This window comes from Mastomys coucha, unplaced genomic scaffold (assembly GCF_008632895.1).
Source record: "Mastomys coucha isolate ucsf_1 unplaced genomic scaffold, UCSF_Mcou_1 pScaffold20, whole genome shotgun sequence".
NCBI lineage: Eukaryota > Metazoa > Chordata > Mammalia > Rodentia > Muridae > Mastomys > Mastomys coucha.
Window position 1 is genome coordinate 112,387,243 of NW_022196903.1, and position 14,271 is coordinate 112,401,513.

Below are 14,271 nucleotides of genomic sequence, written 5' to 3' on the forward strand. Positions count from 1 at the left end.
TCATTCTGTCTTGGTAACTTTTTGTCAGTGAGCCTCACCTCCCTTTTGCTTCCTGAGGAGGGAGGGCAGGCCAAGCCCTCCCCAGGAGCCAGCATCCTGCCTCCAGGACCATGGACAGAAACCATCAGCTCCTTTTCACTTACTGTCACAGAATCAAAACAAACTGCAACTGAATGACATTTGACCCAAGTGAGGGAGCCAGCCAGGGGAAGGGGAGGGCAGCACTGTAGGCAGAGCCACAGAGGAGACCACTGAGTCCATGGTAGAGGCTCTGAAGCAGAGCTCATCCAATGTGCCCAAGGAACAGCAGGGAGGGGGACTGGCACAGGGAGGAAGCCAGGCCCAGTGGGTATGGTACCCTGCAACCTGCGCTTAAAACCTGCAGTCGCAGAGTAACACAGAGTGAAGACAAAGGCCTTCCGTGTTCAAAGAGTCCCTGCATTTTTAAAATATAGATTGATATGGGATGGGGCCAGGGTCAAAGAGACCAGCTGTCAGACAAGACCCACAGGACATACAGGGACTTCATGTGATAACCCATGCACAGCTGATTGACAGGAGCTCTTGGTGGGGTCAGATGAAAGGAAAGCGGGTGATGCACAGCTGTGACTGATGGACGTCTGAAGATGACAGGGAAGTATAGGGATGTGGCCTCCCAACGCCCAGCACTGGCTGAAGGCTGCAAGGTGGAGGGGAATTTTGTCTAATGTGATGGTTGACTAAATGTCCAGTGAGGACTGGATGGTCAAGCAAAATGCATATATCCAGAGCAATGCAGCCTTGGGAAGAACCCATTCTGGCATGTGTTACACGTGTGAACACACGTGAACTAAGGACACTATGCTAAGTAAGGTGAGACCATGACAAAAGGATGAAAATGACATTTGACGAAAATGTGGCAGTCAAAATCAGAGACAGGAGGTGGGTGATGGCTTCCTGAGGGAGACAGGAAGCTCTGTCTAGGAGCTTTACCTTGGAGCAGGTCGAAACTCTGGCGCCTTGTTGGCTGAGCACTATGCGTGCACAGCATGGAAGGGTGGAGTCCTAGGATTCCAGATGCATTGTCAGAATAAAGGGATGTGCACCTCCAAGGCAGGTGAACCTCCAGCTTGCTAAGGTATTCTCTGTGCTTGTCTGCCGAGATTCTCTGTGCTGTGTTTGTCCCAAAGCTCCAGGCCTGGAAACGTGAGCCACACTACCTCCTTCCATCTCTCTGCACCCCCAGAGCCTAGCCCCACAAAGTGAGCTGCCCATTCTCTTCCTGGGGAATACTCAGAGGGCCACGAGGGTCCTTCAGGATCTGGGGTTAGCACAGCTCTGAACAAACTCAGTGACCAGGGTAGGGGGATCCTCATTCTCTTCCAGTTCAGAGGCTGTTCTGTGGATATCGGTTGGCCTCTTTGGAGCAGAGGGGCATGCTGGCCCAGCTGCTCAGAGCTGGAATCAGGGCAATCCTGCTGAGGTCACCCCACTCCTGCACCAGCCCCTCCTCTGACAACAAGAAGGGATTAGAGGAGAGGCCAATGGATTAGAGGGGGTGCTTGCTCACTGCCTCCCCCTTTGATCACCTGAGGTGGACCCTCTGCCAGCTGCAGCTGGAGGCAGCATCTTTTACTTAGGACTGGCCAGCAGGCAGAACACTTGCATGCCCAGGGATCTGGGTGGAAGCAAATCCACTCATAGCAGGGATCCTGTCCTCCTCCCATGCCCCTCCCCCAGGGGAACACCATGGTAAGATATCCTACATTGTCCTTCAGCCACAACGGGGACCACGGTGGACAGTGGACAGCAGCGTGGACTTTCCTGCAGAAGATGCTAATCATCCTGTGGCTGCTGCTGTTGGATACCTCCCTGCCTGCTGTGAGGGGCCAGACCACAGTTCCTCTGGAAACGTGAGCCTTGAGTTTGACCTTACCCTGAAGACCCTTCCGGAAGCCTCCTCCCTTTGGCCAGCTGCTCTGCCTCTGAGCGAGCCTTTCCTTCCTCCCTCCCAGACTCCTCAAATCCCTACTGATTTTGGAGTCCACCTGCCCTTACCTTCTGGCCTTGTGTAGTTGATATTGGGGCTAGATGAGGATGCAGGCATCCAGCAGGGAGGATAAACTACAAGGGAGTGTAAGTCTGGGCTGCAGTGGGCCTGGAAATGAACATTGTGTCACCCCCAGGGCTCATAGGGTGACACACCAAAAAAGGGTAAAAACAGCTGTGAATGGACAGGCAGGCTGGTGCCAATGCCAGGGCCTTGTCTAGGGACTCTGGATGGGTTCTGTTGGATTTGTTCTCTCCATACCTGCCTCCTTCAAGGCTTTGATTCTGCACCACACATTATAACTGGTGTTTGGGGAAAAAATTGGCACTAAGAATTTACATGTGATACAATCTCCCTGGATGATTTTTTTTTTCTCCAATCAGGAACATTCCAGACACTAAAGGGAGCCGAGGGTCCTAGACTGACTCTTCATAGTTCACCTCTGTGCCTGGCTGCTAGTACCTAGCCGGCAGGACAGAGGCCCGTGATTTGGGAAGAATGGGCTTCCATGACACTGGATGACTGCACACACACACACACACACACACACACACACACACACGCTCAGCTCAGTAGTGCTCCAATGATGGCTTTCAGCCCAGGCGATCTCTCGGTGAGGGAGGTAATACCATTCTCCAAGCACGCATGTCCACAGATGAAAGTGCTGGGACCTGTACCGCTGAGCCAGCCTGGCTTTTCAGACAACCCCTGCAGCCTTTCTCAAACTGAGCAGTCTTTATCTCAGAAGGCAATTTCCAAGATAGCAGGGGGCCAAGCAAAGATGGCTGGCATCCAGGGTGGCCATTCACACAGAAACCTCAAGAGCAGCATGGGATAGCCACCTCTCAAAGTCCCGCTGATGCCTTCCGTGCCCAGGAGGACAGGACTCTACCACACCCTCTCCTTGCACTCTCATCAGGTCCCTTGAAGTCCTTCACCCCTGTCCTGTTGAACCTCCCTCCCACTTAGCCCTCAGCCTTGGCCACTTACCCTCTCTACACAAAGCTGCCACAAACCTCCTGATGCCCGACCCTGGAGACTGTGAGCCCACAGATGGATGCTTGAGGTGTCCCGTTTCTCTTGATATCCCACCTCTCAATTCCTGGAGCACAGAGACTGGCTTCCCATGGGCCCCGAGTGATTTCCCTGCCACCTGCAAGAGAACCTTGCCTTCTGCATGTCCCTGAAACCACAAGATGTCCCACTGCCTACTCTCACAGATCAACCCATACAACACACTTTTCTTGCCAAGTGTGTCTCAATCCCATGCATGCCCAAAGGCTCCTTCCAGTCTCTTCCCTGTCAGACTCCCATACTCAATGCCTATGCTTACTTCTTCCTGAGCATCAATGGAGTTTGTCAAGGTGTGGTATTCTGGTAGCCCCTAAGGTTATGGAGTGCACAACCTACCTAATGACACTCAGTGACCTTGGGTCAGAAGGCTCACATTTAACATGGCCCAAGCTACATGCATCACCTTCCTCTCTCCCTGATTCACACAGGCTGCCTCCCTACATTCTCTCTCTCTCTTTTTTTTTTTTTTTTTCGAGACAGGGTTTCTCTGTGCAGCCCTGGCTGTTCTGGAATTCACTCTGTAGACCAGGCTGGCCTTGAACTCAGAAATCCACCTGCCTCTGCCTCCCAAGTGCTGGGATTAAAGGCATGCGCCACCAATGCCCAGCTCTTCCCACATTCTCAACTATGATCAACTAGCCAAGCTGGAGGCTCTGAAGTTATTTTCCACCCCTCCAGGCTCTCTACCTAAAATTCTCTTTGAAATCTCTTCACCAGGCTAACCTCTACCTCACTGTAGATGCTGAACTCAGATCCTATCTCCTCTACTTCCCAGATCAATTATTAAGACAGTCCCCCAAAAGACATACCCACAGCCCACCCAATGGAGACAAGCTCTCATTGGTACTCTCCTCCTGGGTGGTTCTAGGTTAGGTCAAGTAGACAAAGCTAATCATCACAGGAATGCTGGGTGTTGGTATGTGTTCATGGATGTCTGTGGGTTATATCCATATGGGTTTGTATGTGTTAGTTGCCTGCTTTGCATGTATGTGATGCAGCTGTTACCTTTGAGGATCTGACACCTGATCACGATAAGGATGTACACATAGGCTTTCCTGTCCTGCAGAGTGAAGCTGTGGGCCGATACCTTCGGCAGGAATCTGTACAACACCGTGACCAGATACTCAGGCTCTCTCCTGCTGCAGAAGGTCAGTGACCTCTCTCAGGGAGCTCAAGCACAGTCAGAGGGCCTCTTCCCAGAGATAGACATCCCGACGTCAGAGCCATAGGAGGCCCAAGAGACCTTGTCTGTTGATCTTCTTGTATTCTGATGGAGCCCAGGGAGACGGCACTTACAGGGTTAACCAGAGTGAACAGTGGGGTCAAGAGTATTCTGTCAGTTTGGATGCACAGGAAGCCAAGGACAAGATTAGACCTGCAAGAGGGCTATTGGGTGGGTGGCAGAGGTTTGGTGTGGATGCCTGGGAAGAGCCAGAAAGACAGTGGCTGACTAAAGCACAGACATGGAGGCCAAGGGGGCAGCAGGCAACCTGGGAGTACCAGCTTCAAGCAACTGGTATTAATTTCCTCTATGCAGGTAGAGCAGTTCCAGTGGGCCTGGGGACCCAGGCTGTGCCCAGGGATGCAGCATCCCGTGCACTCTGGCAGGCTGAGCCCATGCCTAGCTCCCAGCAGAAATGGGCCTAACAGAAGGGCAATCCTGCCATACTTGTTCATTAAGTGCCCAAATTCTGATCTATGGCTGGCCTGTGCTCAGCCAGCTCATGAGCTGGCATCTTTTTCCAGTATCTGACTCCTTGGACATGTCCACAAGGGCTTGGCTTCTGTTACACCATAACGTAAGAGAGTACAATATGCTTTAATTGAAATTAGCCACAATCCCAATCTTCTCCGTCTTGCAAGTGATGGGAACCTCAGGGTTTCCACCAGCCCTGAGCACACCAACACCCTCCCTCATCCCCTTTGTTCTACAGAAAGTGGGAGGAGCCAGGGTGGACCCTGGGGTCTCCTGCAGACCTAAGACTCCAGGAGCCCTCACAACACCCCATTCTGTTGTGAACCCCGCAGCCCCAAGTGAGGAAGAGGAGGCGGGATTGTAGTCATTAGGGATAAAAGCATTCTCAAAAGCTGTAGAAGCATGTCTTCCAGAGTAGCCTGCCCAGGATCACATGGCCAACAGCTTACAGGGCTGGTCAAGAGTCATTGGTGACTCGGTAGGGACTGTCCCTGAGCAGATAGGAATTTGAAGCCAGTTTCTAGACTCCTCTGGGTTTACCAGCATCACTTCTCCTGGAACCGCTGAGCTGGATTCCTTAGTAGGACACGGACGGACACGTGGACACCACACACACACACACACACACACACACACACACACACACACACGGTATACTGTTCTTGGGAGCTGAGCAAAGGTGAATGGACACAGAGGCTGCTTCTTGGTCACCTTGGCGGGCGTCACAGCAGGTGCAAGGACAGGGACTGCTGGTATCCCATCTCCTCAGTGTCCAGTCTCCCCCAGGCTGCCCGGCTCACTGGCTCTGACTGGTGTCAAGCTTAACTGCTGCCAAATGTTAGTCAACTCCCACTGGGGATAAAAACTGCCCTGTGTCTGGAGCCCTGAACAGAGGACATGTGAAGTTAGACAGCTGGAGACTGATGGTCATTGGTATCTGACTGTACGGGATCTGGTAAGGTTTGCACCCTGGTCCCAAGCAAAGATACACTTCTTTGCATCTTTGCCCTGCCCAGAAGTACAAGGATGCAGAACCCAGTCTGAAGATCAAAGAGGTGGATGGCTTGGAGCTGGTGAAGAAGTTCTCGGAGGACATGGAGACCATGCTTCGGAGGAAAGTGGAGGCTGTTGAGGTGACACTGTCTGTCCCCCAGCACTGGCCTTATGGACCCTTTTAGGGACTCCACTGATCGTAGATGGTCCTCTCCTGGCTGGGTGGGATTCACATTGTGTTATACTAACAAGGTCACCACAGGCATCAGGGGAGGCATGTCATACAAGAAAGAGGACACCTCATGTTCCCAGCTGGGCTTTGTAGATATATTCAGGGATGAGGTTACCTAAGCATGGAGGGTTGATCCTCGTGGCTGAAAGACCGAGAGAAGAAAGCAGAAGCATTGAACAGGGAAGGGAAAAGCAGAGAGCTTGGGCTATGGTGGCCAAGGAGAGCCATTGCTGGTGACACTCCCTTCCCTTTGTGCCCCCTCCCTCAGAGCCTGGTGGAGGCCGCTGAGGAGGCTGACCTGAATCATGAGTTCAATGCATCTCTGGTGGTAAGTCCTCTAAGGAGTGAGTGCTGGCTGGCTGGCTCTGTCCCAGCCCCATGGCAGCTGGAGGACCAGCTGTGAGGGGAGCTGAGCAGCAGCCAGTCATTCTATGTCCCTGTGCCAGGCTGTGCCCTAGCTTTGTCAGAGAGGCTTTCTACCCACCTCCTAAGGCTCTTGGAGAAGGAATAGAATAAACATGTGTGGGGGTGGGTCATTGAGCCCTGGCAAGCAGAGGGAACTGCTCAGCAGGGATAGGCCCGGGAGGGGACTTGGGAAACTGAAGGTGCATCCCTGTGTGCAGAAGACACAGGCAGAAGAAAGCTCGGGTTGTGTGAGGAGATGACAAATACAAGCCCTCTGTGTCCAGGGGCCAGTAAGTTGGAATATCACCTGAGAGAGGCCAGGGTCAAGATCTGGCCTGGGATGCTGGCTATCCCGGTTACTTTCCGTCACTATGGTAAACACCAGGGTCAAAAGCAGTTTGGGGAGGATCAGGCTTACACTGCACAATCACAGCCCATCAGTGACTGCAGAAGCCAAAGTGGGAATTCAAGGCAGGCATCTGGAGGCAGAAACTGAAGCAGACCCTGGAGGAAAACCCTCCTAACGGGTTTTTCCCTTGGTTCGCTCAGTTTGCTTTCTTATGTAACCATTCACCATCTGCCCACGGGTGGCCTCCTCACCGTGGACTGGGCCCTCCCCCACTGATCATTAATCAAGGAAATGCTCCCACAGACTTGCCTCCAGGCCAATCCGATGGAGGCATTTTTCTCAATTTAGGATCCCTCTTCCAAGATGGTTCAAACTTGTGTCAGGTTGACAGAAGACTAAGCAGCTCTCCGGGTGTGTGAGGGCTGGAGTCAGGGAGGGACATAGCTGGGCCTGAGCTCACAGAGCTAATACTGACTAGCGGCCAGCAAGATGGAGCCGCGAGGGGTGTTATGGCCACAGTTCTAGAGGGACTTAAGGTATGAGGCTCGTAGTGTGGGGGCAGTCAAAAGAAACGGATCTGATAATGGTCCTTTGGGTCACAGCCTTCCTGCCCTATGGAGCGGGGGGGACAGAACAGACACAGGCCCACTTGCAGGGCAGGGCCCCAGGGGCTCCTTGTGCCTTCTGGCTCTCCAGCACCCTCACCACCCGGAAGAATCGGACAAGGTGCCTTTGCCTCCTTCTGCCTCCTTGAGATTCCATCTGTCTGTCTGTCTGTCTCTGACTTGTAATTTTGCTAAATACACTAAACCAAGTGGAGAATCAAAGCAATGATTGGGCCAATTTGACCCTACCCAGTCAGTGAACCCTCAGATCCCTGTCGTGCATTGTGAGCACATATCTCCATCCACCAAGGGCAGCATAACTGAGCTCCGCAACCCCGCCCCGCGCTTCACTTCCGGTTCCTCCTGATGCTCCTTTCCCTGGGTCCCTCCTCCCTTCTCTCTCTTACTCTCCCCCTCACTCCCTTCCTCCCCTCCCCTCTTTGTCTCCGGGCTGTCTCTTCTGGGCCTGTTCCCCTTTCATCCCAGTTTAACTACTACAACTCGGTACTAATCAACGAGAAGGATGACAAGGGCAACTACGTGGAGCTGGGAGCTGAGTTTCTTCTTGAGTCCGACGCACACTTCAGCAACCTGAGAGTGAATGTCTCCATGAGCAGCGTGCAGCTACCCACCAACGTGTATAACAAAGGTGACTGTCCCCTCGCCACCAGGCAGTCTAGGGGATAGGGTGGGTATCCTAGAGGGTTTTAAACTTTTTGTATCCATTTTCCCAAGAAGGACTACCATGCATTGGCTGTCTCTCCAACCTCCTTATTATGATGTGAAAAGAAATTATTTTACACAGCATGGAGTATTCTGTTTCCTGTTGCTATGACAAAATGCCTGAAGCTGAGTGACTCAGGAGAGGTTGCCCTAGCTCAAAGTCTGGGGGCTTGAGTTTAGCCAGCATGGCACTGCTTTGGTGAACTACCCAGCTGCATCCCACTGTGGCAAGTGTCATGGTGGGTGTCTGGATGAGGGGGTCAGCCATGCAGGAAGCGGGGAGTTAGAGAGTAGGAAAAGCCAGTCTCTCTCTTCCACAGCAATGTTTTCAGGAGAACTCACCAGAGTCCATAGAATTCTGTGGGCTCTGTCTTAGCATAACACTCGCCACGATCCAACCACCTCTCCCTAAACTCTGTCTTTTCTCTTATGACTGTACTGAGCATCACCCATCGAAATCCTGAGGACGCATACGTGCTACAGATAAACCTCAGCACACATGCTACAAACATTTAGCACATACATGCTACAGACAAACATTTAGTACATACATGCTACAGACAAACCTCAGCACACAAATGTACAGACAAACCTCAGCACACCATGTACAGATGAACTTCAGCACACACATGCTACAGATGAACCTCAGCACATGCATGTACAGACAAACCTTAGAACACACACACTACAGACAAGCCTCAGCACACACATGTACAGACAAACCTCAGCACACACATGTACAGACGAACCTCTCAGCACACACATGTACAGATGAACCTCAGCACACACATGTATAGATGAACCTCAGCACACACATGTACAGATGAACCTTAGCACATACATGTACAGATGCACCTCAACACACACATGTACAGATGAAGCTCAGCACACACATGTGCAGACGAACCTCAACACACACATGTACAGACAAACCTCAGCACATACATGTACAGATGAACCTCAGCACTCACATGTACAGATGAACCTCAGCACACACATGTATAGATGAACCTCAACACACACATGTACAGATGAAGCTCAGCACACACATGTGCAGACGAACCTCAACACACACATGTACAGATGAACCTCAGCACATACATGTACAGATGAACCTCAGCACTCACATGTACAGATGAACCTCAGCACACACATGTGCAGATGAACCTCAGCACATGGGCTGGGAGAGAGGTGATGCTTCTGGATTAGTGAGCATGGGCTACAAGTAAAGCTAGATGCAGCCCCACCCAAGGGAAGCAGGGAACACTTCTCCATGTTTATGTGTGTAGCCTGTCTTGTGATGCTAATTTCACATCCTATGAAGTTCCTTCTATGCTCCCACTTTCAGACCCAGACATTTTAAATGGCGTCTATATGTCTGAAGCCCTGAACCCTGTGTTTGTGGAGAACTTTCAGAGAGACCCTACTTTGACCTGGCAATATTTTGGCAGTTCAACTGGGTTCTTCAGGATCTATCCAGGTGAGGACACAGGGTGGCATCTCTCTCACCTCTAGGCTTGTTCTCTGAGAATAAAGTACTGAAGGCAGCTCCTAGCACTCAGCTCCCTGTGAATGAAGGGCCCTCATAGACAAGGCATGTTTAACCCACACTTGGCCTTCTTACAACCTACTATGGTGTAGTCACACACACACACACACACACACACACACACAGAGTGGGAGTAGTATAGTAGTTGTCACCAATGTTGAGTGAGTGCCTATTCTGGGAAAGCCTGTGGACAATGCCTGGGATGATCCTGCAATCCCTCACCTTGAGGCACTGGTGTTCCTAGTTGGAAAGCAGAGTGTACTGTCTTGCACAGGCTGAAAAAAGCTCTCTTATCTACACAGAAACAGAAAATTGGGCAGGGAACAGCTCACTGGCAACGTGCCACTTAATGTGAACACTTGTGAAAAACTGGGCATGTGCACATCTATAATTCAAGTACTGCAGGGGTGGAGACAGGAGGATCCTGGGAAAACACAGGGCACCCACTCTGGTGGAATTGGTGAGCACCACATTCAGTGAAGACTGTGTCTCAAAGAATAGGGTAGAGGACAACAGAGGTAGACACACACTGTTGGTCGTTTGCCTCCACAGATGCACACAATGGTGCTAGCTTCCCAGATACAGATATGTACACACACACACACACACACATACACACGCACACAAACTCAGGCATGGATGCACACGTTTGTAGGTCTTGACTTCTGGTTTCTTGCCACTTAGAGAAATTTACCTCATCTCAGGTATCTATGTCCAAAAAGACTTGTGGTGTCCCCTCTTCTGGAAAGACACTGGAATGGCAAAAAACGGGCCTCTATTTGGCTCCTGGCTGGAAAGTTAACCCCTCTCACAGGGTGCAAAGAGGAAGTGTAGCTCTTATCACTGACACACTCCCTGGTGTGTCTGTCAGACATTCCCAGTTAGCTGTGGCTACCTGCTTCTGAGCCTGGATTCCTTTAACCCTTCCTGATTCCGGGGCCTTGCTGCTTGACGAACTTAAGCTGTCCCCAGAGTGGAATTCCTGTGAGGAACCCTCTTGCTCCATTTTTAATTGGACTGTTTTTCTTCTTGTTGAGCCTCAGGAGTTCTCTGTATATCCTGACTATGAATTTCCTGTCGGCGTAATGATTTACAAATATTTTCTCCCATTTTGTGGGTTGCCTTTTTAATTTGTTGATATTGTCTTATAGTCTTTTAATGGATAGCACTTAAATTAGCCCGTCTTCCTTTTGTTGCTTATGCCTTTGGTGTTACAGCCAAGAAATTGTTGCCAGCTCCAGTGTTGTGAGAATTCTCCACTATGTGTCGTAGGAAGAATTCTGTAGTCATGTGTCTTATGCTTAAGCTTTTGCTCCTTCTGAGTTGATTCTGCATATTGTGTTAGTAAGGGTTCCGCTCTGTCTGTTACGTGTGGCTGCCCAGTTTTCTGAGCATTATTTGTTTAAAGACTGTTGCTAGTTCTCAGGTAGACTTGGCCCTCCTGTCAACAATGATTTGATCACAATGCAAGGACTTCTCCCAAGAGTCACTCTTTTGTTTCATGGGTCCCTGTACCTATCTGTGTGTTCATAACATACTATTTTGATTACTGAAGTCTTACAATAAATGTTAAGAATCAAAAGATATGACTCATTTGAGTGTCTCTCACTTTTGTATCACTGGGACAAAACACCTGTCCAAAACAGCTTCCAGGAGGAAAGATGTATCTTGATTCATGGCTTCAGAGGGTTTCAGTCTTCTGAGAAAGGAAGATATGGCAGAGTTCATAGCAGCAGGAGGATGTCATCAAGGCGGTCCAGTAAGCAGAAAAAGTGTCAGAATTGGGGGCCAGAATGTATGACTTCATCTATACAACTGTGTGCCTGCACATATGTATGTGCACCACATGGGTGCAGTGCCCATGGTGGCCAGAAGAGGGCGGTGGATGTCTTGGAACCAGAGTTATAGGTTATTATGGGTGCCGGGAACTGAGCCTGGTGCTTAGCAAGAGCAGTAAGCACTCTTAACCACTGAGCCATTTCTCCCCAGCAGTTTCTAGTTTTTATTGCACATTTTTTTACTTCCTTTCTGCTGTTACTGAAAAATGAATCATTTTGGTATTTTCCTCTCCAGGTTGCTCATAGCAACTGATTTTGTTTGCTAAGTTGCTGAATTTGTTTACGAAGCCTAACACCTGCCTTCTGGACTCTATGGAGCTTCCTGTAAATCAAACCTACAACGTGTGAATGTAGAGCATCTTTCTTTTTCCCTTTCTTGCCTCATTGCTCTGGCTAGAACTTCCCGCACTGGTTTAAGCACACTGGTTTAAAGATGAGTCTGTTTTATGACACCTACGAGCAAACGCTTCCAACCTTATGTTGTGGCTTTTTCCATCCATGGCTTTAGTTAGGCTGAAGTGGATTTTCTTCTGCTGAGAGTTTGCTGAACCTTTTTGTCATGAAAGTGAGTTGGATTTTGCCAAATTTGTTTTCTGCTTCGTTTGGAATGATCATGCTGGGTTTGTTTTGGTTTTTTTTTTTTTTTTCCTCCTTCTGTTAAATGCGACATTTTATATCAGCCTGTCTCCACAGGTTAGGAAGCCCTTGCATTCCAGGAATAATATACTGCTCTTTTAAATTGTGACTGGCTTTACTTTGCTGGACTTTATTGGAGTTCTGCGTTGATCATTTCTACTTTGGGGGGATAGTGCACTCTAGTTCTCTGGTAGCATCTTTCTGTGGCATCAGGGCAATGCTAGCCTCATGGACTAGGTTAAGAAATAGTAAAGATTTAGAGAAAAAATTGTGGATTTGCATGAAGTTTTCAAGTGTTTGCTACTGGATCTGGACTTCACTTTGTCGAGTGATTTTTAATTTTTGTCTCAGTCTCCCTATTAGTTGTGAGCCAGTTTGGACCATTTTCATGATTTAGTTGTGGTAGCTCTTGTGCTTCTACACTCCATCTGTCTCACAGAGGCTGTCTAAGTGGTTGCCATATAACTGCACCAACTTCCTTTTACTTCTACAGAATTAGAATGACCAGCCCATTTTCATTTTTTATTATATTAATTTGAATCTGCTTTTTAAGACTTATTTATTTATTTTATATATGTGAGAATACTATCACTGTCTTCAGACATATCAGAAGAGGGCATCAGATCCCATTAAAAATGGTTTTGAGCCACTATGTGCTTGCTGGAAATTGAACTCAGGACCTCTGAAAGAGCAGTCAGTGCTCTTAACCACTGAGCCATCTCTCCAGCCTCAAGTCTGTTTTCTTAATAGCCTTGTCAATTTTATTGATCATGTCAAAATTTTTATTCACTTGTCTTCTCTGTAGTTTTTTATTATTTTATTTAATCTTCTGTCCTAATTTAATGTATTTTCTTCTTATACCTTTATATTTGGTTTCTTCTGTTTTGTGCTTCTTTTTTTAAAAAATGAAATTGATTTATTCTAATTAACTCACAAAATGTCATACAGGCAGTTTAAGGGAGCCACTTGAACCCTTGCCCCGCCCCAAACTCCACCCATCTCCGTGAACTTCTTTATAATCAGAATGGCCTTTGTGAAGCCATGGGGTTTTGAGCTTTTGAAATCAATTACTTTATTTTATGTTATGTTTATTGGTGTTTTATCTGCATGTTTGTGTACCATATGCATGCTTGGTGCCTACAAAGCCAGAAAAGCATGTCAGATCTTCTGGGACTAGAATTACAGATGGTTGTAAGCTGCTGTGTGGGAATAGAACGTGGGTCCTCTGAAAGAGTGGCCAGTGTTCCTAATTCCTGAGCCACCTCCCCAGCCCCGATCAATTACATTTTTATTCAGGTATCAACCACACACACACACACACACACACACACACACACACACACATACAAACTATTGCAGTGTTGAAATTCTTTTAAATTTAAGCATCATGTACCCTGTCATGATTTGTACACTCCTGCTTCCACTTTGTGCCTTCTTGTCACCTGGCAGCACTCTGTCCTGCTCTCCTTCCTAAGTGCTGTGCTCACGCTTACACATGTCTACATGTGTGTATGTAGACATTGTAGGCTAGGATCCACATCATTCTGAGTTTGGGTCAAACTAAATACCACACCTTCCATTTCTCTGTATCATTTCGTTTGTCCCTACAAGTATACGATATTCCATTCTGTATATGCAGCACACATCTTTATCCATACATCTACTATTGGGTAGCTAACCATTCTAAATAAAGCAGCAATAAGCATGCATATGAACAATATCTCCATGGTAGGATATGGAGTTCTCTGGGTAAATGCCCAGAGTGGAATAGCAGGATCTACGGTAGCTCTATTTTGACTTGTTGAGGAACCTCCAAACTGACTTCCATACTGGCTGTATCAACTTTTACTCCTGCCAGCAGTGGATAAAGATTTCTCTTTATAGACATTTGCAGTACATCTCTCTCTCTCTCTCTCTCTCTCTCTCTCTCTTTTAACCTTTTATTGCATTAGGATGAGAAAAGTTACATGATTTCAATTTATGTGAATTTGTTAACATTTAAAAACATATTTTAATTAAATAGAATTGAATCACATTCTTGTTCCCCTTTTTTACCACAGCTCCTCCCATAGACCCCCCCTTCAATACCTACAATATCTTTTTCATCATATTCCTTAAAATTTATAAAATATTATAACAATA

At 48.3% G+C, this 14,271-nt stretch overlaps 1 protein-coding gene across 1 annotated transcript in view; it reads left to right on the forward strand.

Moving 5' to 3' along the window:
- The first annotated feature begins 1,728 nt into the window (after positions 1-1,728).
- Cacna2d4 (calcium voltage-gated channel auxiliary subunit alpha2delta 4) overlaps positions 1,729-14,271 on the forward strand; it is a 118,599-nt gene continuing 106,056 nt past the window's right edge. Inside the window, exons 1-6 of the mRNA XM_031384056.1 lie at positions 1,729-1,892; positions 4,170-4,251; positions 5,816-5,932; positions 6,293-6,352; positions 7,870-8,032; positions 9,455-9,586. Coding sequence (XP_031239916.1) covers positions 1,729-1,892; positions 4,170-4,251; positions 5,816-5,932; positions 6,293-6,352; positions 7,870-8,032; positions 9,455-9,586 — 718 coding nt within the window. The remainder of the gene's footprint in view (positions 1,893-4,169; positions 4,252-5,815; positions 5,933-6,292; positions 6,353-7,869; positions 8,033-9,454; positions 9,587-14,271) is intronic.